At 49.3% G+C, this 25391-nt stretch overlaps 1 protein-coding gene across 9 annotated transcripts in view; it reads right to left on the reverse strand.

Annotated features, from left to right (window-relative positions):
* PIP5K1C (phosphatidylinositol-4-phosphate 5-kinase type 1 gamma) overlaps nt 1-25391 on the reverse strand; it is a 53596-nt gene that overhangs the window by 8758 nt on the left and 19447 nt on the right. For 5 of the 9 annotated variants that reach the window (XM_069877908.1, XM_069877904.1, XM_069877901.1 and 2 more), the window contains exons 2-16: nt 19486-19517; nt 16138-16224; nt 15659-15789; nt 14923-15040; nt 12438-12590; nt 9219-9518; nt 8518-8723; nt 7290-7373; nt 6178-6226; nt 4567-4651; nt 4102-4263; nt 3913-3942; nt 3000-3138; nt 2674-2706; nt 199-303 (exon numbers count right to left, since the gene is read on the reverse strand). In XM_069877908.1, the coding sequence (XP_069734009.1) occupies nt 199-303; nt 2674-2706; nt 3000-3138; nt 3913-3942; nt 4102-4263; nt 4567-4651; nt 6178-6226; nt 7290-7373; nt 8518-8723; nt 9219-9518; nt 12438-12590; nt 14923-15040; nt 15659-15789; nt 16138-16224; nt 19486-19517 (1714 nt within the window). Of the gene's footprint in view, nt 1-198; nt 304-2362; nt 2483-2673; nt 2707-2999; nt 3139-3912; nt 3943-4101; nt 4264-4566; nt 4652-6177; nt 6227-7289; nt 7374-8517; nt 8724-9218; nt 9519-12437; nt 12591-14922; nt 15041-15658; nt 15790-16137; nt 16225-19485; nt 19518-25391 lie in introns of those variants that run through there. The other 4 variants (XM_069877905.1, XM_069877902.1, XR_011339195.1 and 1 more) reach the window with 3 other exon arrangements.

The raw sequence follows: 25391 nt of genomic DNA on the forward strand, positions 1-25391 counted from the left end.
AAGCAGAAGATGCTCAGTTGTTGCACCCAGAAAGATCAGTAACAGCACTACACTTCATGTAGCACATGAACACATCTAGGGAAGCAACTGTCCCTCCCGGAAAGCTGGTACCCTACAAAGCCTCCAACGTAAGTTGCCACAGACCAAATAACACCGGGTAGGGATTTGCAAAGCTGCCTAGCGCTCTGAAACACCCACTCTTTGTCTTCTTCTTCAGGAGCTATGATCTCAACATCACACTTGGGCTCCAGCTCGACACAGATCTGCTGAAGCTCCTCCTCAACCCGCGCCTCCTCGTGTGACCTGGAAATTGAAGAGAGACAAGTCCAAAGGCTCAGTTGGGCACTAGTTATGCACAGTCCTCAATTCTAGGTCAGCTCAGCCTCTCACACTGCAGCCTCCCACTGGAGTGAGCTAAGCTGCTCTGCCCCAGCCCTCATGACACCGAGCTCCTGGCACAGACTGAGCTGTTGATTTCAGCTCAGATGGAGCCATCAGACCTCCCTGGACTGAGGATTTGGAAAACCAAAACTCCCAGGAAAAAGAATCAGTTCTGTCAGATCACAGTGCTCAAGATTAACAAGCAGGGAAAAGAGGACAAGAGGAAAGGAATTAATTAGCCAGTGATGCAAGAAAGATGGGCAGCATCAAAGGGAGTAGGAGAGGAAAGAGGAGAGCTGGCCTCTGGGGAAAACCTGCATCCAGAAGAAGCTCGGCGTGATCTATCAGCTGCACAAGAGCCAAAGCTTCTGACCTCTTCTGAGACTCCCAGTGCACTGAAGCTGTTCAAGCATGCTCCAGGGTTCACACTGGATTTATCAGCACGCTCAGGACCTGTTTCTGACAGTCTTCATTTAATACCTTGTGCGATTAAAGTAATTGCTTGTGCCAGTGGGGCTGACTCCATCATTCTCAGGGGAAGGAGGGGTAGGCACTTGCCAAACCAAGGGCAGGGTCTCAGGGAAGGGATGAGCTCCGGGGTTCATTAGCAGTACTGTCCCGCTTTGTGCTGTCCCTGGCCCAGAGCCAGAGCCAGCAGGTGGCACTCCTGCCCAGCCCACTGCCAGGCATCTCACTCCTCTCCTCCTCACAGAGGTGGATCTCGGAAAGCAGGAGGGAATCCCGCCACAGATGAGAATAATCACAGGTGTGACACATTCTTGAGCGAATTGGCTAATGTCTTTTTCATTTCATCTCAGGAATGTAAATTCACACTTCAATAACTTTGTTCTTGTTCTGGCCTACACCAGGAGATCACAGAGCACTCCACAAACACCCAGGTCCCTGCTCCCCTGCAAAGGGCAAGCAAAGGCACCAGGAATGGAAAACCAGGCAAAAACCAGCACAGGCAGCCGCACTTGGGTGGGATGGTTGCAGCTATGGCAAATCTGTGACAGGCAGATCTCCTTCAAACCAAGACACTAAAGTCCCTGTATAGTCCAGGGACAGTCTTTCCATTCACCTGACCTACTCCTGGGCGAGCAGTCCCATCCTGCAGCAGCTCCCTCCATCAGGGACCTGGGGAGTTGGGAGTAACACAAGTGAGTTTTGCTAGAGGGGTCCCACCACTGATGCCTGACTTGGAGTCTCCCACTTTCCACAGCTTCAGACAATGCATTCTGCAAGAGGTTAGGTGCTTCACAGATCGTGGACCCTTCATCAGATGCTGCAGATCAACAGCAAGCAGGTCCTCACCCTCCAGTGACAGGAATTTATCAATTCAGTCACACGCAGCATCCAGGGGTATTTTCATTAAGAAATACCATGGGAAGTATTTTTTTTCACAGTGTCTGTGATCTGAAGCTCAGCAATTCACTAAAAGGTAGGAACAAGATGGTGCAAACCCTCATTTTCCAAAAGTCTTTGTCTTCCTCTGAAGCACCAAACACTGCAGTGAGAGAGGACACCAGCCTGCCCAGCAGCTCCGCTGGCTATGGCACAGCCCAACACCGAGTCTCTGATTAGAGTTTCAGAGTCTGCACCTACTCTGCTTAGAAGATGTCCTGGAAAGCCAGGGCAAGGTCAGCAATGAATGCAGGGGCCTCGTGCAAATCCCACTGACAGAGGCAACAGGGTCATTTTCACCAGTACAAAAACATACAAGATAATTACCCAACACAAGCCTCTAAATCCAGACATCCCTATGCAGCAGGGGATTCTTGTCCTACCTCACCCTTGGCTCTGAGCCACCTATCACCAAAGGAGGGGAAAAACCCTCAAAGTACCTGAATTCCTGAAAATATTGGATGCTGCTTCTCTGGGGACTAATGGTGCTCCCGAAGTCAAAGTCCTCTCCCATATTGCCACCCACCACACCAGGGTGGTGGGCAGAGGAAAGTTCCTGCTGTTAAGGTTTGCTTACCCAGAGAGGGACCTGGATTCTGGTGCTGGTTGGGTGGGTAAATTTGGACAACTCAGTTGTCCCTTTTTCCATCAAGTAACGGGGGTAAGATGTCAGATTCCTTGCAAGGCACTGAGAGATCTGCTTGTAAGGAAAATTCTGTGTAAGAAATGGGGATCATTCAGTTGGAGAAAGAACCTCATCATCCTGCACAGGACCATGCTAAAATCTTAGGCTGATGAAATTCACATTCATTGCTCCAAAATACTTTGCACAGGGACAATCATGAGGTCTCTGCAGCTGCGCAAGAAGAGCTAAGACCTATTTCTCACCTGCCATCCTGCCCCGAGGAGTGTGTGCACCTCCTGCAGAAAGAAACCAGAAAAGCAGAGTTTTAGTAGCATTTAAGACAGAAATCCTACGCTGCCCCCAAATCTAACACCCCACCCCATGAGGGAGATGTTCTACTTAACAGCTGACACTTCTCCCAGCAATAATTAATCCCATCAAAGCTGTGTCTGCTTGCTCCCAGGAGAGATTTAATTAAAATCGGTCATTAGCATTCCAGAGCATAAGGCAGCCTGTTGAGATCTGTAGCATGAGGAGGAACGGCAGTCACTTCACTCCAGTGGGAGCAGGCGATGAGTGCTGTCCTCACCTGTACCTGGGCTGCTCAGAGGTCTCCGAAGGGGATCGCTCGGGAACAGAGAGAGACGTTGAAGACAGTGTCGTGGCTATGGAGGCCGTTGTTGCTTCTTCAAAGGAAGGAGGTGTGCAGGGTAGCAGGTCTGGCCTGCCTGCTGGCCCAGAGTGGAGGGCAGGAGAGATGAAGGAAGAAAGAGATGAGTAAGTCAAACACCTTCCCCAAAACAGCCCTGTGTGAGGCTGTTTCATCATCAACCCGCACACCCTCACTGGGACCGATCACTTAAAACCACAAACAGGCCAGAAGTTCAGCTGGGTTCATGAATGCAACAGCTTCTCCCAAAGAATCCTCATGAGAGATCCAGAAAGCACCATTTCCAGCATGATAAGACAGCAGCTACAGGAAACGTAATGCGAATGGAGACATCTCACTGGTACCCAAAGCTGGATTAAAAGCTTGGATCACCAGAGATCACCAAGTGAATTAAGAGATGAATCGAGTGTTCACTGCTTTGCATGGGTAGAAATCTAGCATGTATGCACTTGAGAAGCCTGTCCATCACCACTCATCTGTAAATACAGCCCAGATGGAAGTGACAAAAAGGCAGCAGAGAACCAAGCCATTCGTCATTTTTTCAGTGGCAAGATCTTGCTCCATAACAAATGCTCAAACACTATCACTAGAGTCCTGCAGTTCCCAGCCCTCCTCTTTTTTAAAGAGAGGTGGAAAATACAACTTTCTGATCCCTTTTGGGCTCTGAGGGCCACTGCCAGTTAGCAGAAGCTGCCCTGCAGCAGCTACACAGTGACCTTTTTTACTGCAGAACTACACAGTGATGCGAAGGGGTTTGGTCTTCTTTGATGCAGAAATGTTGCTCCCCTGATCAAACAACTGTAGGTGTTGTCACAAAACAACATACTCTTACCTTCTCCCCTGTCCTGGTTAAGTTTAGCACCTGCAAAGCACAGCAAGACATGCAATGAAGAGCTATTCCTCAAGGAAGACGTGTTTGGTGCACAGTGGGGAACTTGACGAGAACAGGGGAGGATCCTAAGGAACTGCTAGGAAAGAAAGGGTAATCACACGGCCATCAGCCACCAAATGAGACCATCACCTTCGTCGTCAAGTGTGGGGTAGCTCCTGGCCGCACGAAGGTCGTACTGCGTTTCATCCTTTTCGGAGGGAAGCTGGCTGGCTGAAAACGCGGCTGTTGGACCGGCTGTCTTGACAGCCAGCAAGGCACTGCGCCCTTTCTTTGAGGGAGATGACTTCAGAGCTGGGGGACAAGATGGAAGAGACTCCTGTCACACCAAAGGCACTTTCCCTTCACAGGGAGAGACACATGCACACCCACAGAGACACTCACAGGCTCTGCAAGTGCCATCTCCAAAGGACTGAGCCTAGGTCAGGCTGCAGGGATTGCTCCTAGGTGGGAGCTGAGCAGCTCAAAGCATACCGTGACAACCCCAGGGCTCTGCCGTTCCCCTGCTTTCCTCCATGTTACAGTGGTCCTGTCCCAGAAGCTGGACTGGAGCAGCAGGACTGCGATAAGGCTTCCTTCACAGCTCAAGGTACTTACAGGAATTCTTTCGAAACACCGTGTTGGTCATGAATTTGAAGAATCTCTCTGCGTAGAAGCTGGGTCTGTGCACTGACACCGTGTCCTACAAAGGCAAGAAGAGATCACTTCATTTCAAAATTCTCTCTCAAGGCAGAATTTCTCTAACAATCAGCGCAGTCTTTTTTTCATTCCAACACTTAGCACTGATGGAGCCTTAAAATGGAAAGGCTTAACAGAAATGATCTGATTAATGCTATAAATAAGCCCGAAGCATCGCCTTTGATTTGATTGCATTTAATTATATTCATGCTGTAATTTTATTATGGATTTTGGTGATTTTATTCCTTTGTAGACTTCCTGGATTTTTCAAATATTGGCCTGATCACACACATGAAACTTCTCCTGGCTTTGCCGCTTGATGTTCAAGGCACAGCTGGACCCTCTGCACACAACATGGGCACCACAATTCAGTCAAGGCTCTCCATACACTTCAAATTATAGAATCGTGGAATGGTTTGGGTTGCAAGGAACCTCAAAGCTCATCTAGTTTCACCCCTATGCCTCCCACTGGATCAGGTTGCTTAAAATCCCCATCCAACCTGGCCTTGAACACCTCCAGGGACAAGGCAGCCATGACTTCTCTGGGCTACTGGGGCCAGGGCCTCACCACCCTCATTTATGAAGAATTTCTTCCTATTGTCTAATGTAAGTCTTCCCCCTTCAAATTTAAACCCATACCCCCTTGTCCTGTCACTCCGTGCCCTTGTAAAAAGTCCCTCCCCAGCTTTCCTAGAGCGCCTTTCGGTACTGGAAGCTGCGCTAAGGTCTCCCTGCAGCCTTCTCTTCTCCAGGCTGAAACCCACGCTCTCTCAGCCTGTCCTGATGGCAGAGGGGCTCCAGCCTTCAGACCATCTCCATGGCCTCCTCTGGACCCGTTCAACAGTTCCACATCCTTTTTATGTTGAGGATTCCAGAACTGGACACAGGACTCCAGGGGGGTCTCACGAGAACAGAGCAGAGGAGGAGAAACACCTGCACTTTTTGTTTAGAATAGTAAAACTGAAGCTGTCTCCTGATGTTCGACTGAGCTACTATGACTTGGACACATCTCCTTTGCCGTATTATTTAAGAGATGCTAGGATACACAATGCTGAAAACTCATTTCCATATCAAGGTTGCTCTTCCGCAAACACGCACCTGACTGCTTTAGGAGAAAAGGCAGCAGGGAAACAAGGGAAGGGATTTATTAACAGATCGCTTACTGAAGTGGAAATGGAGTCAATCACTAAGCAGAGCGTATGCAGAGCTCCGACACATACCCGAATGCCTGTGCGTACAGCTCTTAGTATCACAGGAAGAAGGGAAATGACAGATGCAACAGGGAAGGAGATCCAGTAGTAGGCACTAAGCATGCGAGGAGGTGAGTGAGAGCGGAAATCTGACTGGGAATAAGTGGCTCTGCATCGGTGTGGAGGCACAAGAGGCAAGAACTATTCCTTTCATCAGCTTCAATGTGCCAGTTCGAGCACTATAAATAGCAAGGTAATCAGCACTAACTAGCATAAATGAAGCCAAGGCAGGTGATCTTGTCAAGGCCTTGACAATTCCTGCCTTTGTAGAGGCACTCACCCCGTCATGGACAAGGGCCTTCCAGGTATGTTCGAGCTTCTTGATGAACCTAATTCCAGGGAAGAAGCAGAAAGAAAAAGAAAGGGAGATTCAAGCACGTACTGCATGTCTAATCCACCTTTCATAAACCACACAGGACTGCTCACTGAGCTGCTAATGATCCCTCCTTCAGTCACAGGGTAGCTTTCCCCCAGCCAACAGAGGTCGGCTGACCATACTGATGCCTCTGCAGTCAGGCCAGGACTCCCTGGGAACCCCACAGGGAAGGAGGAGCAGACAATCACCTTCCATCCCTGGAAATGCGTTGCCCATCCTAGGCACAGAGAAACCTCTTTATGAGCAATTCATTAGATCTCAGAAAAATGGCTCTGTATCACCAAGGACAGGATAAAAATCCACAGCCCCCAGCATGCATTGCCAGACAGCGTTAGGCAGCCTTCTTACTTGTTATCAAACACTCCAGGAGAAAATCTTGCTGCTTTCATTCAGTATTAAAACAGATGCCATAGAATCAAAAAATTGTTTGGTTGGAAAAAACCTGTAAGATCTAGTACAACCACCCCTGTCCACTACTAAATCAGATCCCTGAGCATCTCATCCCCTCCAGAGATGGGGACTCCACCTGTTCCAGTGCTTGACAACCCTTTTCGTGAAGAATTTTTTCCTATTGTCTAATCTAAACCTCCCCTGGTACAACTTGAGGAGGTTATTCCATCTTGTCCCATCACTTTTTACCTGAGGGAAGAGAACAACACCCACTTCATCACAACCTCCTTTCAGGCACTTGTAGACAGTGATGAGGTCTCTCCTCAGCCTCCTCTTCTCCAGGCTAAACAACCCCAGTTCCACTCAGCTGCTCCTCAAAGGACTTGTTCTCCAGACCCTTCTCCACCTCTGTTCCCCTCCTCTGGACTTGCTCCAGGCCCTCACTGCCCTTCTTGTAGTGAGGGGCGCAGAACTGAATCCAGGATTAAAGGTGCGGCTTCACCAGTGCTGAGTACAGGGGCACAATCACCCGCCTTGTGCTGCTGGCCATGCTGTTTCTGATACAAGCCAAAATGCCATCGGCACCTCAACACACTGAAAGGACAGACGACTGCAGAGTTACCCACCTGTATGACTGAAGGATATCTATTATTCCCACGTGTAGCAGGAGACGCTCTCCTTTGCCATTCACTGCAGGGATTCCTCCCATCCTGCAGGTAAAACAAAAGCTCAGTGAGTGCAGCCTCCTGAAGAGCAGGTCTGACACCCCGAGGCCTGGGGAACGGCAGCAGTGCCGAGCAGAGGGCTGTGATGTGGTGGTGAGACACAACACAAAACCTACTGCATCACCTGGTGGGCAACCATGCGCGGTCACCTGCTGGCCCAGGGTGTTCCCGGGATTCTGCTTGCCTAGATCGCCAAATGCCAGCTACCCAGACAGGACCACGTAGCAACAATTCTGCCGGGGCTAGAAAGCACCACATTGTTTTTTCTAAGCTACAGGACATTTTATTCTGGGGACCAGATTATTTATCAGGTCAGTGTGTGCGTCTGCCTCTCAGGGCAGCAAACCTTTAAGGAAGGCATTTACAGTCCCGTCCACACTGACTCAGTCCTGCCATAGGTGTAGCAACCACTTGCACCAGCACACAACAAAAGCATGCAGGTGTCAGGCAGGGCACTGTAAAGAACGGTGCTACTTGAAAGAATGGAAACACTAAAGTGTTGTCCTGGCTCCACTGTGACTCATTTACCATCAGGACTGGAGCAGCTGGTTTCAGACAGCAACAAACAGCAAACTCCACGTTCGTTAGCAAGCTCAGGCCCCAGAGCCAGAGCGACAGCTGCAAGAGTCACCTGCAGCCCCAGAGCCACTGATGAGGCACAGCATAGCACAAGTTTGGAGCAACCTCCAGCCCGCAGCTCCATCAGTTACTCCAGCACTAGGCTACAATGCTCTTTGTTAACTGCACTGGGATGGCCTCAGGGTACAGTCAGGGATTCCAAAGATGGAGAACAAAGTTCCTAGGGACAGGCTGATCTCTACTTCCACTGCAGTATCTGGATGCTGAGCTAGAACTGAGCTAGTTTCTCCTCCCCAGAGCATGTGTGGATGTTTAGAGGCTATTACAGGAGCTGACAGCCTTCAGACTGGCCTGAGAAGAGGCTGCTATGAGGCAGGAATCTTACAGAAACATTTCCCATCCTAGCTTCCCCCTTTCACCCCACGCTGGCAGCAGTACCATAACCCCCACGAGAGATGCTTGCTCCAGCAGGGCCTCAGTTAGGAATTCACTACTCCAACCTCCTCCCCTGTCCCTCCCAGCAGCGCAAGAGAACCAGGTTTTCACCTACGTGTCATCTGTGTCTATGGACTCTCCCCGGGTAGCCCCACCCTGGATGGATTCCATGGCCGTAGAGTAAAGTGCCTTCTGCCCCACAGGACGCTTCTCATCCGATGTGCTGTGGGCTCCCTCGGACTGCCGCTCCCTTTCCTGCTGGTCTATGTTATGAACCCCAAGCAGGAGGCTGTAGTCCATGATTTTAAAACTTTCCAGCACCTACAGGTTAGTAATGAGTTGAAGAACAAAGACAAAATATCAGGCCATCAGCTCAAATACAGCCCACCCACATTCTCCCTAACAATTCCTTTGCCGGAGCTTGAATGTTTCTCAACCAACAGTCATCTCTGGACTGGATCACATAGTTTGCCCATTCTACAATCAACCCAAGCAGCTGAAGGCTTGCAAATACCACTGATGTACCAAGTATCCACGCACACCATACACCAAAAACATGTTCAGTGCCAAGAGCCCAGCTACAAGGCGAGCAGGCTGCCACAACTTGCTGTACCAGGCAAAGGAAAGCAGCCTTAGTCCTCAGAGGCTGCCATGAGATCCAACTCTACTGCTTTGCTTTCAAGGAAAACAGCAAAAGGATGGATTTATACTGCTTTGGGGTTAGCAGATGAGCAAGGTTCTCAATCACTTGCTCTTCCTCATGTTTAAGAGCCCCAGATCTTCATTAAACCCCTCCTTCAGCTCCCTCCTCCTTACCAGACAGTCTCGTTGCAACGTTTTCACCAGTGCACTGAAAGTGTCTGCATCCAGCATCAGGCCCTCGGGCATGTCCTGTATAAAGTCTAGATCCTTGTACGTAGGGCTGGATTTCTCTTTCTCCTTCTTAGATGCCCGGCGTTTGTAGGTTGAGCCTTTCAGGTCAAATTTCAGGTGCATTTTCACCACGCGAGGCAGAATGTTGTTCATCACGACTACGCGGATGTTTTTGCCCCCAGATTGCACACAGTACAGTCCATAAAACTTGGGCAGCAGTGTCCGTGGGTTCTGGTTCAGGTTCTGCAGTAGAGTTGGAAAAAAAGCACAGGGAATGGTCACTTCAGCACAAGAATCTTGCTGTGTTCAACACAACACATGTCAATAGATTTTGGAGTAGTCGGACCAGAGTTACTTCACCAAGAGTTTCTGAACTTTACATGAGAGTGCACTTGACACGTTTGACCAACCCTTGCATTCCAGTGGCTTGAGGACTTGAAAACACCACTATGCCTTGAATACAGGGAATGGGATGTACAGCACACCCTGGGCAAACAACCAAGTCCGGAAATTCCCCGCTTTCCCCATCAACAGCAGCTAAAATGGGAAACCAAACTGGAAGAGAAACAAACACAATAAGTGGGAACTTCAAGTTTAAAAATAACACCTCTCTTCATCTCTTCAAAAGTGTCAGAAATCAAGAGCTGTTCTATGGCCCAGAATAAACCAGGGATGTGGGGGTTTTGAAAAAAAAACCCTTCCTTTTCCAGAGAAGCTGTACAAAACCTAGTTGGCCTACGAGCATGGATACCCTGCTCTACTGTCATGTCCTTTTTTTAGGCAGCGATATTATTAGGAACAACATGACAGGCGTGATTTGCTTGTTCAGCTTTGGGAAAATTTGGGAAGGAAACAACAACCCTGCACAATAGGAAAGAAAGTTCAGCCCTGACAGGTTCTGACAGACAGCAGAACCACAGCTGTATTATTTCATGCCCCTCGTCACCTCACCGGGCACATGGGTGAGCCCTCTCTGAGTGTGCTCTTCAACACAGTGCAGAATAAAAAGAACAGAGGCAGACGAGACCGAACACAAGAAGGCTTCCAAGTAACTCAGGGTGAAACCACTTTGCATCCTGTCCACAGACTCCTTTCACAGAATCATCAAATAATTTGTTTGGAAAAGACCTTTGAGATCACAGAATCCAACCATACTCGTCCACTACTAAACCAGATCTCTGAACACATTATCCGCCCATCTTTTAAATCCCTCCAGGGATGGGGACTTGACCACTTCCCTGGGCAGCCTCTGCAAGTGCTGAACAACCCTTTTCGAGAAGTAGTTTTTGCTATATATGCACTCTAAACCTCCCCTGGCGCAACTTGATGCCATTTCTATCACTTGTTACTTGGGAGAAGAGATGAGCACCCACCTCACCAAAACCTCCTTTCAAGCAGCTGTAGACAGTGATGAGGTCTCCCCTCAGCCTCCTTTTCCCCAGACTAAACAACCCCAGTACCCTCAGCTGTCTCTCATAACCCTTGCTCTCCATCTCCTCCCCCAGCTTTTTTCCCCTTCTCCAGACGCGCTCCAGCCCCTCAATGTCTTTCTTTTACACTGGGTGGGTTTCCCGAGAACAGCAGAGGCCACATGTCAGCACCACAGTAACCCACAAACACAAGAATGCTACAACAGGTCACACATAACTGCCCCAGACAGCTAAGCTGTGTTTGATTCACTGCACTGATTGCTAAGCCAGGACAACTGCAGAATCCAGGACAACAGTGCAACTCCACATCCATTTGCCCCCTCTACCTGATTTACTCCTTACATTAAGCAACAGGTAACACTTTCCAAGAAAGCTCCTCCTATCCAAGAATGCTGGCTTTCAGTTATGTACAAACACCCCACACCCTGTCCTTCTTTCGCAAATTTTCCCTAGTAAATATTGAACAATTATTTTCCTGAAAACAGTGCTTGATCACATGAGTCCAATCCACCACAACAGGCACATGGATGGGGCAGCATTAACGTTGTTTGCCACCACCTTCTCCTTGGCGTCTCCAGGAAATACAGATCCCTGGCCGGCTCTAACAGAATTTCAGTGCCCTCATCTATAGAGCTGGACCCTTCCCCACTGTTATGCAGGGAGATGGCTCCTGGGATACAAGCAACAGCATCGGAAGACGGGCTGAGAGAATTGGGATTGTCCAGCCTGGTGAAAAGATTCCTCCCATCATTCTATGATGATACGGTTTACACCTTGCACCACATGACACCTTCTGGGTTTGATATCTCCTTGCTAGCCTGGAGAACAGGAGGCTGAGGGGAGACCTCATTGCTCTCTACAACTACCTGAAAGGAGGTTGTAGAGAGGAGGGTGCTGGGCTCTTCTCCCAAGTGACGGAGGACAGGATGAGAGGGAATGGCCTCAAGCTCCACCAGGGGAGATTTAGGCTGGACATTAGGAAAAAATTTTTCACAGAAAGGGTCATTGGGCACTGGCAGAGGCTGCCCAGGGTGGTGGTTGAGTCACCTTCCCTGGAGGTGTTTAAGGCACAGGTGGACGAGGTGCTAAGTGGCATGGTTTAGTGTTTGATAGGAATGGTTGGACTCTATGATCCGGTGGGTCTCTTCCAACCTGGTTATTCTATGATTCTATGATTCTATGAGATTTAAGCACCAACTACCTGCAGCAGACTGGATGTGCAGAACTGGCTGACACCACAGGAGTCTGTAGCTTGGTACTGCAGCCAGTGGGAGACAGGATAACCAGCAACTGCCTTCAGAGTAACTCTGTTAAACCACAGATGCAGGAGATACCCAGGGACAGCAGCCGTTTCCCCACAAACCCAAGGTGGTTGAATTATTGCAATCAACAGCCAGCCTCAAAGCCAGGCCAGGCAGATGCACAGTCCTGAGAGAACAAACTATTGCTGGAAAAACAACATCCAGAAACACACACTGGGAAACCATTTTCAGGCCAGAACATGCCTACAAGCCATGGCACAATTATCTGCCTCAAGTTTACCCACAGAGCTGGCACATAACTGGCAGGATGGGGGCTCTGGGATTAGCTTTGTGACACAGTTAGGTTTGTCTGTACAATATGGGCAGGCCAGAAGAAACCCACGCGGAGGACACGCCCTAAGCAAAGCTCTGGACATAAAAGCTGCCAGGACAAACTCTGTTTGGGTCTAAGACACTGGGCGATAACGCACCATGTAGTAGCCAGGAAGGAGCTTCTGTAGGAATTCAGCCTCCTTGTGCATCACAGTTTTTATGATGAATTCATCGTCGCTGGTGACATAGAAGAGAGAGCCACTGGCACCAGGGTTTGACAGCTCTATCAGAGGTTCGTTACACAATGAATACTAGGGAGGAAAAGAAAAAAAAAGATTATTACTCAATGCACATCGAGTTCCACGCCTCTGAGGACCTTCCCCAGCTTGTTGTCTCCCTGAAAGATGAAGGGGTTGCAAAGCTTAAGTCAGAACTATCTGCATTATGGGTTGGGTCTAAGCAGGAAAGCTCATGGACAATTTACAATTAGAGGCTGAAATTACAGTTCAGAGCACCCCAGCTGCTCAGAATCAAGCTAATAATCTGCTTTCAGCAACATCCAAGCTTCATAATGACATCTTTTCCCACTCTGCATGTATCACATTTAGGCTTCTTTCAGCACATTACTGTGAGTGCAGACTGGAAGATGGGATTTAAGGGACAGGACAGTCTGCTCAGGGTACCACCCATCACTGCACTAGAGGGAATGCATTGCCCTGGCTGTTCTCAGACCCACCTCTGGCCTCATGCTCCCCCTTACAGAGGGTTTTTACAGCCACATCTCACCACCGCACCCTGCTAGGAACATGAGAAGTGTTACCCCAACTGTCCAATAAAGAAGAATGGGATCAGCGCTGCGCAAGCACAGCACGAGCCCCTGCATGAGGACTGAGCTGGGAGGACATTTCCAGACATCAGCGTGCAAAAGCAGGCCCCTAGATGAGGACGTGCCTAGCAGCAGGGAACAAAGAAAGAATGAGTATGCACATGCCCTTTGCAGTGAGGAACCTACCCCAGGACAACCGCATGGGTGAGTGGGCTCAGGGCAGCACCACATCAGAGTTGCCCCAGTGAGACGTAAGGTGGGGAGGGGGAGGTAGGGTCGGTGAGGGATAATCAGAGCAATAAATCGAATGCACATCATTACGTGCTGAAAACAGCTTTCAGCACTGTACAGATTAATGATCCAAGACTTGATCAAGTTAATTATTCCATGCATAATTAAAGGCATTTGCTGTTGTGGCAGGCAAGAGAGAATCGGGGAAGCAGAAGCAACAAATCAGAGCTGTAACCTTTGCAACTGAGGCAGGCTTTTTGCCTCACCCAAGTTATGAACCACTCATCAAATCAGGCAGCATCACCTCAGATGGCCCAGACAGGGACCACAGACACTGCCAAACACTGCAATGGCTCAGACAGGTTCCTGCTCACAGGAGGAATTGCAGCAGGACGCCTATCTACAGTGAAAGAATAGGGCTCTAAAGGTGGAGGGCATGTGCCCATTTGGATGTGTCCCCTTCCCCAGTTCAGCAAGTTCTACTTTCATAAAGAGCAGGACGTCACACACGTGCAAGGGAAAAAATTCAGCCCCAGTGTACTCCAAGCCCCAACAGCCTGTACTATTGGGTATTTAAAAACCAGCCTTTCCAGCTCTGAGGAGCTTTCCGAGCACAAGAACAACTTGTGTTTTATTCTGTCTTTGTAAGATGATTAAAATAACTACACTCACACAGTTCTTGAGTGAGTATACAAGGAAGAATTCTGATCTTTGTCCTCTTAGCCCCAGGGGACATTACAGGATTGCACCCAGCAGAACACAGCTCCTTTCGCTTGTAAACACAGTAAGTTATTGTCACAAGCAACGGAGAGGGAACCCCATAGCACAGCTTACACAGCACATGCTGTATGCAGATCAGTTCCTTTCCCTCCAGTGGAAGCAGGCAGCTACCTCTTAGCAAACAAAGTCTTGGACTGAGTGGTGCTGGTTGTGCTGTGGTTGTCACTAAATTCCCTCCAAAACTGAACAGACACCCTAAATCCACAGCCTGTTCCCACTCCTTGCTGGGATCAGAATGGTTCATAGAATCATGGAATAATTTGGGTTGGAAGGGACCTCAAAGCCCATCCAGTTCCACCCCATCACCACGGGCAGGGACACCTCCCATTGGATCAGGTTCCTCAAAGCCCCATCCAGCCTGGCCTTGAACACCTCCAGGGATGGGGCAGCCACCACTGCTCTGGGCAACCTGGGCCAGGGCCTCCCCACCCTCAAAGCAAAACATTTCTCCCTAACGTCTCATCTCAATTTCACTACTTTCAGCTTCAAATCATTCCCCTTCATCCTGTCCCTGCCTTCCCTGATCAAGAGCTCCTCCTCAGCTTTCCTGGGGCCCCTTTCTGTACTGGAACCTGCTCTAAGGTCTCCCCAGAACCTTCTCTTCTCCAGGCTGAACAACCCCAGCTCTCTCAGCCTGTCCTTGTAGGGGAAGTGCTCCAGCCATTGGATCATCTCCATTCCTCAATTCTTTTCTGTCCCTTTTCAACAAGAATTGTTGACAGCCTTGATTTAGGGTCAATTGCCCAGTGTTATTCTGGCCTATCTCGATAAAGGAGAGACAGAGAAATCCAAAAATATATCCGTACCAAGTAATCATCTGGACGAATCCCAAAGAGTTCTCGGAAATACCGAAAAGCCACTGGTGCATAGGTCTTGAACCTGAAGTCAGCGTAGTGGTGAGCAGGGGTGAGATTACTGCCTTCACTGCATAGAACAGACGTGACATCAGCAGGGCCTCAGTACGACCCTTCAGCAGATACGTACAATCACATCAAGGCTACTGTATACTTAGATGAACTGAGCCTTGCAAAAAGATATGTTAGGAACAACAACAAAAACAAAAATATCTTCCTTTTGTAGCAGAAGAACAGCAAAACAGGTTTTAAATTAACTGCCAAAATCTATTTCCAAAGAGCACAATGAACAACAACTTGCCAAGCTGAATGTATTTACACAGAAGAACAGAACTTTGATGAGCTTTGTTTATTCACAGAGTTAAAGAGCTACCAGAATGAGTTTCTTTCATCTTTCATGGTATAATTTTGTGGAAGAAATTCAATATGGACAGGTTGAAAGAGAGGCATGCAGAAGGGCTCACAAACTCAAGCTCACAGTACTGCATCTTACACTGCACTTCCTTGCAAGCCAGCATACTGCAGAATCTAATGCTTCCCACTGTGATGTTTGGATGGAATAGATGGATATTTAAAACATTCAGGGCATCTAACTCTGATCTAAAGACAGATATAAGCTCTCTTGAAAAATCAGTGAAAGGAAAAGGAATAACTCAACCATTTGTTCTGTTTTCCCTGTCTCCTTTACCTTGGGAAAAAAATGCTCTCCACCACGTAGAAGTCCTGCATCAGGACATCTCTCTCTGGCTTGGAGCTCAGATTGCCAACCGTATATCCAATCCCAAGCTGGATGGCCCCCTTCAGAGTGGATGAGGTGGTCTGGCAGAAAGAAAGGAGCTGTCAGCAAGCACTTCCCAGCAGATTATCACGGTAGCATCGCCTATATTACAACACAGTTGTGTCTATGGCTTCTGTAGGGTCACCTCAGGCACCATGTGCTGCTAAACAAGTTCAGCCCCCTGCGGGGGAGATGGATTAAGGCTTCCAGAAGGTTTGCCATTTGCAAGATTATACAGTACAAGGGTGCTGCATAAAATCTAAATCAGATTGGCAGCTACAAACAAAGCGAGCCAGGAGAGCTTGGCTGTGCTGCTGCTGACCTCAGGCCCCAGCCTCTCAGCCCGACACCCACCCACAGCTGCCAGCCCCCACTCCGAAAACCCAGACCTTTTTGTAGGTGGTTTCACCAGAAGCATCGACGCCACGATGGCCGATCTTCTTTCCTTGGCCAGGCTGTCCTGGAAGCGATGGTCCCTGCAACGACAGAGCACAGCTAAAGCCCAGAGCTGCAGCTGACCCAGCCGACAAGAACAGGCAGAGCAGCGCAGAAACCACCCTGCTCTCACAGCTGTAGTGGACAGAGGGGTTGCTTCCCACCACTGGAGAATACCTGCAGAGTGCAATCAGTTTAACAGACACCTGAAAGCTTTGACTAAGGCTGACTGGATTATACACCCATCCCTCCAGACAAGAAGAGTTCGAAGGCTAGAGAACAAGTCTTAGGAGAAGCGGCTGAGAAAGCTGGGGTTGTTTAGCCTAGAGAAGGCTAAGGGGAGACCTTATTGCTCTCTATAGCTACCTGAAAGGAGGTTTTACAGAGGAGGGTGCTGGGCTCTTCTCCCAAGTGACAGGTGACAGGATGAGAGGGAATGGCCTCAAGCTCTGCCAGGGAAGGTTCAGGCTTGACATCAGGAAAATGTTTTTCATGGAAAGGGTCACTGGGCACTGGAACAGGCTGCCCAGGGAGGTGGTTGAGTCACCTTCCCTGGAGGTGTTTAAAGGACGGGTGGATGAGGTGCTGAGGGGCATGGTTTAGTGATTGATGGGAATGGTTGGACTCAATGATCCTGTGGGTCTTTTCCAACCTAGTGATTCTGTGAATATCCAAACTCTTCATGTGTCACCCTCAGCATCAACTGGGCAGAGCCCTCGAAGATGCTGCATTCAGGAAAGATCTGCTTGCCCCCTGGCTGTCACAACCTCACAGGAGTTGCTTGACTGTGGTTCCTCATTGATTTAAAATAGTGCTGTATTAAATCAAACAGAGAGAGAAGTTTATTCTTAAAAACCCCATGTCTTCAAGTGTCAACATTGGTACCTTGCACTTAACTGGAGAAACAAGGGACAGGGAACAGGGACAGCACAGCCCCACTTCTGCGCTCAGGTGGAGATAATCCATTTAAGCAAGACCATTTGTTTACAATTCAAAGAACAAGCTCACCCTGGGTGAATGGCAATAACAGCTCTTCCTAAGTTTTCACAAAAAGTTTATAGGAATGCTATGGGACTGCCAGCATTTCAGAGTGAGAACAAACTCACTCTCACCCCACTTCCTCCTCTTCTTCCTCTGAGCCTGCCTGGGTCTCTTCTTGCTAATCCAGGAAGGAGAGACTCATGGCTGCACCCTTGAACAAGCCAATACAACTGTGTTTTGTGGAGTTCAACACAGCTCAAGTGCAAGGCCTCCATACTCCACCCTAGGTTAACACCTCACCTTCTCCCCAGCTCTCCCGCTAGCCCAGCGGAGTGTGGAAACCAGCTCGTGGAACAAGCCAACAGCGGCATTTGGGGTGTTGTTACAGCAGAGAACAGCCAGGCTTTGGATGTTCCTTTAAGCAGCGTGCAGAGAGCCAAGGTCACTTCCCAAGTGACAGCATTTTATCACTGTCTCTCTCGAGTGCTGCACAGACTCATCTCTCAGAACTGATGTCTGCAGCAGACAACGTACAATGCTGCTCTGACTACAGAAGTTCTTTGTGCTTCAGCTTTTAATCAGGAGCTTGCAGCTATTTCTGGTCAAAGTGCTTGTACTCCTGGTTCTAAGGGGCAGTTTGATTTCTCCTTCAAAAATCTTATTTCTCACTCCATTCTAAACACTCAGCATGGCCAGGCTTGCAGCCGAGCCCTCCTTCTCCACACAGCCATGATTAGCAGCTCAGCTTATCCTTCCCTTGCAGCTTCCAGCCGACAAGCTGGATCCTATTACACGCAAGCTCAAGCTGTACAGTCGTGCCTCGCCACGTGGCTCCACATCATCCTCTCAAAACGATTAACAGACACAGGTATTGATTAAGTGGCTGCCATCAGATGAAGTGCAGCAACAGCAGTCTTCCACAATCTCTTCCTCTACCTATGACCATGCTTCCAGGGCAAAAGAAAATGATGCTATTTGTGCATTGAACAAAGCAATCAACTTCCACAGAAGTTAAGCTTCCTACTCACATTCCTGGGAGTCTGATGCAAGGATTCTACTCCTCATGTATAAAAACGCTGCTCATCCCAGGCCAGCAGTGTCAAGGGCTATGTCAGAAAATATGATCAAACAAACATCATTTGAACACAGTGCCCTACACCAAAAGCATGGGCTGCAGGAACAGCTTTCAGGCACAGATCCTCCTACCGGGTTCCCTGCTGCCAACTGTGAGGAGTTTTGCTCCAGAAGGTAACAGTGATTCAGCAACCTGCGACCTGGATTATGTGTGAGAGAAGACCAATCCCTTGAAATGTTCCCATTTTGTCTTCACAAATTGCTGCCACCTGGACTCGTTCCCAGGAGAGGGTGAGACCAAACACAGCGCCCTGGTGACACCCAGCACATGGATTCTCCATTTATCACCTTCAGGTTCTGGCAAGGAAGAGGTGCCCTCAGCCACATACAGATATGCATCATGCCACTAGAACTGGCCATGTGGTGCACATAATCCCTTCACATCCCCTCTGTAACTGTGATGCCACCCAGGGACTCCAGGGACCTGCCACTGATTTTCTTTCTCCCTAATAACAGATAGCAGATTTTCAGTACTTTTCAATGTATTCTGAAATCCAGCTTTGAATCATAGAATCATAGAATAACCAGGTTGGAAGAGACCCACTGGATCATCGAGTCCAACCATTCCTATCAAACACTAAACCATGTCCCTCAGCACCTCGTCCACCCGTGCCTTAAACACCTCCAGGGAAGGTGAATCAATCACCTCCCTGGGCAGCCTCTGCAGTGCCCAATGACACTTTCCGTGAAGAATTTTTTCCTAATGTCCAGCCTAAACCTCCCCTGGCAGAGCTTGAGGCCATTCCCTCTTGTCCTGTCCCCCGTCACTTGGGAGAAGAGGCCAGCACCCTCCTCTCTACAACCTCCTTTCAGGTAGTTGTAGAGAGCAATGAGGTCTCCCCTCAGCCTCCTCTTCTCCAGGCTAAACACTCCCAGCTCTCTCAGCCGCTCCTCATAAGGCCTGTTCTCCAGTCCCCTCACCAGCTTCGTTGCTCTTCTCTGGACTCGCTCCAGAGCCTCAACATCCTTCTTGTGGGGAGGGGCCCAGAACTGACCCCAGGATTCGAGGAGCGGTCTCACCAGCGCCGAGTACAGAGGGAGAAGAACCTCCCTGGACCTGCTGGTCACGCCGTTTCTGATACAAGCCAAGATGCTTTGCTCAAAAAAAGTCAGGAAGAGATTTCTGCTAGAGCTCTGTGCTCTCATTTCTCAATAAGAGATTTCAAGGCCAGCTTTACAAATCTCACCTCGGTGACGGCTGCCTTCTTCGATGCCACACCTGAGGAGAGAAGGGAAGAGCATCAGTAACAGCAGGGACAGCAGGAAAAACCCACTGAGAAAATTGCTTTTTCAAGCAAGTGGGAATGCCTTTCTGAGCACCTGACTTTGCTCTGTTTTCAGTTTTCCCAGCACAGGAGTCCTAAGTTACAGGGGTCACCCAAACAGTTTTGTATTCAGAAGCACATACGCCCCATTTTTCCAAGCATTAATGGTTCATACAGGCTTCAGCAGAGACAGTTCTCATAAACCCCTTTGCACCACAAGGATCAAGCTCACGCTGCACTAGGGAGTCGGGTCTGTACATTGTCCAGAGACATTCATGAAGCTGCTTCTGAGCCGCTCAGAAGGCACTTGACAAACTGTATTGATAATCGAGTCTATTTATAGAATCTGATGTCCAAATATAGCACAGAAATGAATGCATCATTTATCTCTACCACTGCCTCTGGGAGAAATCACCACCATTGCAGCGAATGACGAGAAATCAGGATTTCGCCTAAAGGTTTCAGGCACATCCGCAGAGCTGAAAACAGGGGCCCGACCCCTCCTCTGACACAGGGCCACCTTTCCATTCCCTAGTACAAGCCTAAGTTTGCAAGGAGCTCCTTATTTTTAGGCAACTGTGAGAACAGGCTCCTCTGCTGTTGGCCTCGTGAGATGTTGGCTGCCCTGCCTAGAGCCTCATGCATGGGACCACATGCTCCAGCCCCGCTGCCTCTGGAAAGCTGCTATGAACACAGATCAAAAGCTGCTTCAGAGGAGCAGCTCTCCCCCATCCCAGCAGCACAGGGCAGCTCCCCAGCCTCCTGGGCTACCTCAGCGTGCAGAACCCAGGCATGGGGAGAGACCCCTATCTGCACACAATGCGAACCCAAGGCCACCTGCTTCCAGGTACGAGCCTGCGCTCCCGAGCCTGTCTGCAGAGTTCCTGCAAGTGGAGATTGTTAAGCAACCCATAGGCCTTTAGAAAGGGCTTAATTTCACAAGACACCATCGAGCAGAGCTTGAGAGCTTTGGCTGAGAAGAAGAAAGGCTCTTCCCAGCCCTCAGCTTTTCTCCACTTGTGGGCAATGGGCGGATCACACAACCACCTCCTAGTGCTCAAATCCTGTAACTCAAAAGAGATAGCTATGCTCCAGGGAGGGGGCCCCTCTGCCAGAGGAGCAGGAGATGTCCAGCCCTGCTGGGAGAGAAGGAAAAGCCCCAGAGGATCCAGCCCAGCACTTCCCCATTTGACCAAGGGGGAGCTACGGTGGTGTAAGTGGGGTAACAGCTCAGGCTCCTGGAGTATAAGCAGGGATTACATTTCAGGAAATACTGCAGGCACTAGGAAGCAAAAAAAAACCAAGAAACACCAACAAACCCCATTGGTGGGCACAGGAAATGAAATCACTCTCAACCAGAAGTGCTGAGGTTATCTCACTGTCTGGTCTCAGCAAAGTGAGGATGCCCTGATGCAAAATGGGTCTAGTCAACAGGACACTGGAACTGGCTGCAATGCAGCCCCTGAGCCCCACAGCCTGGCAGAAGCAGCATGGGAAGATTCACTTCTTGTTTTGTTTTAAATTATGCTCTCGGATGCCCAAGATTCACATCAGGAACAGAATCTCAGGACTTCAAGGTCTGAAATCCCATTCCCTCCATGCAAGCTGCATCATGCAATCCCATCTCAAACAGGAGAGCAGGAGGCAAGCAGAGCAAGGACCCCTTGCTAGCACAGAGTGTCTTCCCTCCATCACCCACCAGAGTTCACAACCCTCAGCCTGTCTGTTGTCTGACGAAACCCCATCTCTCCCTCTGGCTCTGTAGGTCCGTGCTGGCATGCCGCTCCCAAGACACTGCTAGCTCCGCATCAGTGTTTGTGCTGAAAAATCCATTATTTGGCCCAAGACAGTGCAATCTTATGGTCATTCCACAAACAGCGCTGCGATGGCTGTGGGAGCAGGGGATACGGCACCGAGGGAGCACTTGGCTCCCAAAGGTTGAGGGCATGAGCTGGAGCAGCAATTCAGTGACCGCAGAGGAACCCCAAGGGGTGAACACTGCTCCAGGCTGAGCACTGGAAATTCCTGGGAACAGAACGCAGCCCAGAGAGCCCTCGGACAGCAGACTACACTCTCCCTGCCACGGCTGCAACTGCTCTCCTACTGCACCAATCTCTCTTCTGCACTTTGTCACAATTCCAGAGCAGGAGATTATCTTTAATTTTGTGATAATTACCACAAGCCGCTTTCATTCCCAGCTTCTAAGTGTCTGCTGCTGTACACGTACCAAATGTGGAATCAACACCAACCGCCTGGGAGAAGGAAAGGGACCAGAGGCGAGGAACTGCTCATCTCCAAGAGAAAAGATGCTTCAGGTGGACAAGAGCATCACCAGCAAAACCAACCTCCCTTGGCCCAAAATCAGCTTTATAAAATCAACTTGTCTAGGCAGAAAATGAAAAAAACCTCTCTTCCCCTGGCTACTTGTGGCACTCGGTTGCACTCACCTCAAACACGCTGACAGATGGCCTGGCGAGAAATGATTTAACTCTGGCTTCAGGGGTTTTGCAGCCATGAGAGACAGCACAAGGGTTTGTGGGAACGGGAGCTCGGATGCAAGAAGTTTCAACACTTCACAAGCTAATTGAAATGATTCTTATCCTATTTGGTGCAGCTTAGCAAGGGTACATGTAGAAACACGATGGGCAGCTCTGGAAGAGGATCCCCAGGATGCAACCACAGCCTCCTGCCCTGTCTCCAGCTTGTGCCTCAGTTTTGTAGTGTTTTATGCACGCTTGACCTGCTGCCTTCAGTTCCTCTTCTCATCTATGAACAGTTTAGAGTTGACCCTATCCCAATGCCTGACCTCCTTCACAGCCTCAGAAACGAACGCTCCAGTTACAGCATTCAGCAGTTCTCAGCTCTGATTTCATAGAATCGTGGAATGGTTTGGGCTGGAAGGGACCTCAAAGCCCATCCAGTTCCAATACCCTGCCACGGGCAGGGACACCTCCCACCGGATCAGGGGCTCCAAGCCCCATCCAACCTGGCCTTGAACACTTCCAGGGATGGAGCAGCCACCACTACTCTGGGCAACCTGGGCCAGGGCCTCCCCACCCTCACAGGAAAACACTTCTCCCCAATATCTCATCCCAATCTCTCCTCTTGCAGCTACAAACCATTCCCCCTAATCCTAGCCGTGATTAAGAGGCCCTCCCCAGCTTTCCTGGAGGCCCTTCCAGTACTGGAAGCTGCTCTCAAGGTCTCCCCGGAGCCTTCTCCTCTCCAGGCTGGACAACCCCAGCTCTCTCAGGCTGTCCTCCAGTCAGACTGTGCTGCATATTTGATAAAAGCTTAACTTTATTAAAGTGCTTACCAGGCTCCACACAATGTGACTGATGAAAAACACTTTAGAATAGAACCCCCACATAATCTCTTTGGCTGGAGCTGCACCAACCCGACCCCTCCAAAAATGCAATGCATGAGACTCGCTGTTTGCACTCGCTCACCTAGGCGGGAACAATCGCAATCAAACAGGCCTGGTTCTCAAAGCAGAGCTCTGTAAAAGTGCTGGGCTAGCAGTTTGGATTTGCTGGTTTTTTATTTTATTTTATTTTTTAATTTATTTGTTCTTTGCTTTTGAATCACTGAGTTAGAATCATTGAATTGTTTGTTTGGAGAGGACCTTTGAGATCATCAATCCAACCACCCCTTGACAGCAGCCTTTGCAGAACCAAGATTTAACACAAACTCAGCGCTGTGGCTGGAGAGCTGCGGGGACACGCACCCTGGAGTGGGGCTGGATCCGATTTTACACTTATTCAACTGAGAACAAGACAACACGGTGCACCTGAGCAACCCACTGGGACGGTAAGAGGAGGCAAGGACTGCAAGCAGGACGCTAAGATTTATTGTTCAATCAGACCCCTCCAAACACAGCCCCATGTGGTCAACGCATGATGCGCAAAAGCATCTTAAAGAGGCACGAGCCATGAAAGTTAAAGGCTCTACTCGTGTAGCAGATGTGTTGCAGCCAGAACACAGAGAGAAAGGCTGGAAATGAAATGCATCCATCGAGACAGGCAGCTGGTGCTTCCTGTACAGGACTGCTGATAAAAAGGAAAGGAAAATTAAGGCAGGGAGAGGCTGAGAGAGTTGGGGTTGTTCAGTCTGGAGAACAGAAGGCCCCAGGTAGACCTTAGAGCAAGTTCCAGTACTGAAAAGGGCTCCAGGAAAGCAGAGAAGGTACATTTTACAAAGGTATGGAGCGACAGGATGAGACGGAATGGCTCTAAGTTGGAAGGAGGAAGATTTAGATTAGATGTTAGGAAGAAATTCTTCATGATCAGGCTGGGGACCAGGTTGTGGCTCCCCCATCCCAGGGGGTGTTCACAGGCAGTTTGGATGGGGCTTTGAGCAACCTGATCCAGTGGAGGTGTCCCTGGCCATAGCAGGAGGGTTGGAACTGGATGGGCTTTAAGGCCCCTTCCAACCCAAACTATTCCATGATTCTACGATTCTAATTTGGAATGGATGCCAGAAAACACAGCTCAGTGGAGAGGCAGCACCTGAACCAGCGCAGGCAGCCATCTGGGGCCTCCTGAGAGCTGGCATGAGCATCAGGCCATACTGAAAGGGAAAGACAGAAGGCAACTTCTGAATTCCTTCTTGCCCTCAAAATGTGCTGCTTCTGCTCCCAGCAGGCAGGACCAGCAGCCCAGGGCCATCATTAGAGAGGAGGAGACACAGCAGGGAGCAGAGACCAGACTCTCAGCACCCTCCTGGAGAAGGCTGCTATTTACAACCTGCCCTTCCCAGGCATCCAGGATGACCTACTTCAGACCATCAAATACATTTCCTTCCCATAAAATAACACAATTTGATCAGGATGAGAGACATCCAGATAGCCACAATACTACAATCAAAAGGTTGGGGGTTTCCCCCTTAAATGCAGTGCCTCTCGCAGCAGGAAGAGCTGAAGCTGGTGGCTCTGCCCCTCCGGCACACGTAGCTGCTTCTGCCCTGGGACAGCTTCTAGCAAGAATACAAAAACAAACCAACCAGAGATATATTCTGCTTAGAATCATGGAATCATTGAGGCTGGAAAAGATCTCTAAGCTCACCCAGTCCAACTGCTAACCCAGCCCCACCGTGCCTATTAAACTAGATGCCCAAGCGCCACATATGCAAGTTTTTAACACCTCCAGGGATGGAGACTCCAGACCGTAGGGACATCTCTGACCGTAAGGACACCTATGCCGAGTGCTGAGCTACACACAGCTCCATAGAACCACAGAATCATAGAATCACTTAGGTTGAAAAAGACGCTTAAGATCAATGAGTCCAATCATTAACCTAACTCTGCCAACTCCACCACTGAACCACGTCCCTAAGTGCCACAACCCTTGTAAATCCCTGCAGGGATGGTGACTCAAACATTATTCTGGGCAGCCTCTGACAGTGTCTAACAACCCTTTCCGTGAAGTTTTTTTTCCACAATATCCACTCTAACCCTCCTTTGGCACAACTTGAGGCCATTTCCTCTTGTCCTATCACTCATTACTTGGCAGAAGAGCCCAGCACCCACCTCACCAAAACCTCCTTTCAGGAAGCAACAGAGAGTGATGAGGTCTCCCCTGTCTCCTCTTTTCCAGACTGAACAGCCCCAGTTCCCTCAACCTCTCCCAGACCCCCTGTGCTCCAGCCCATTCCCCAGATCCGTTGCCCTCCCTGTTACAAAGAATCTGCGTAGCTTTGATTGAAAAATGCACCCATTTTTTCAGGGAGCACTTGTTGACTGAATGTTTTTTGGGATCACAGACACAAAACTCGTGCTGGCTGAACACAAACAGCCTGAACACTCTCTCTTGCTCTCAGTCAGCTCCATC

This window comes from Phaenicophaeus curvirostris, chromosome 28 (genome assembly GCF_032191515.1).
Source record: "Phaenicophaeus curvirostris isolate KB17595 chromosome 28, BPBGC_Pcur_1.0, whole genome shotgun sequence".
Classification (NCBI taxonomy): domain Eukaryota; kingdom Metazoa; phylum Chordata; class Aves; order Cuculiformes; family Cuculidae; genus Phaenicophaeus; species Phaenicophaeus curvirostris.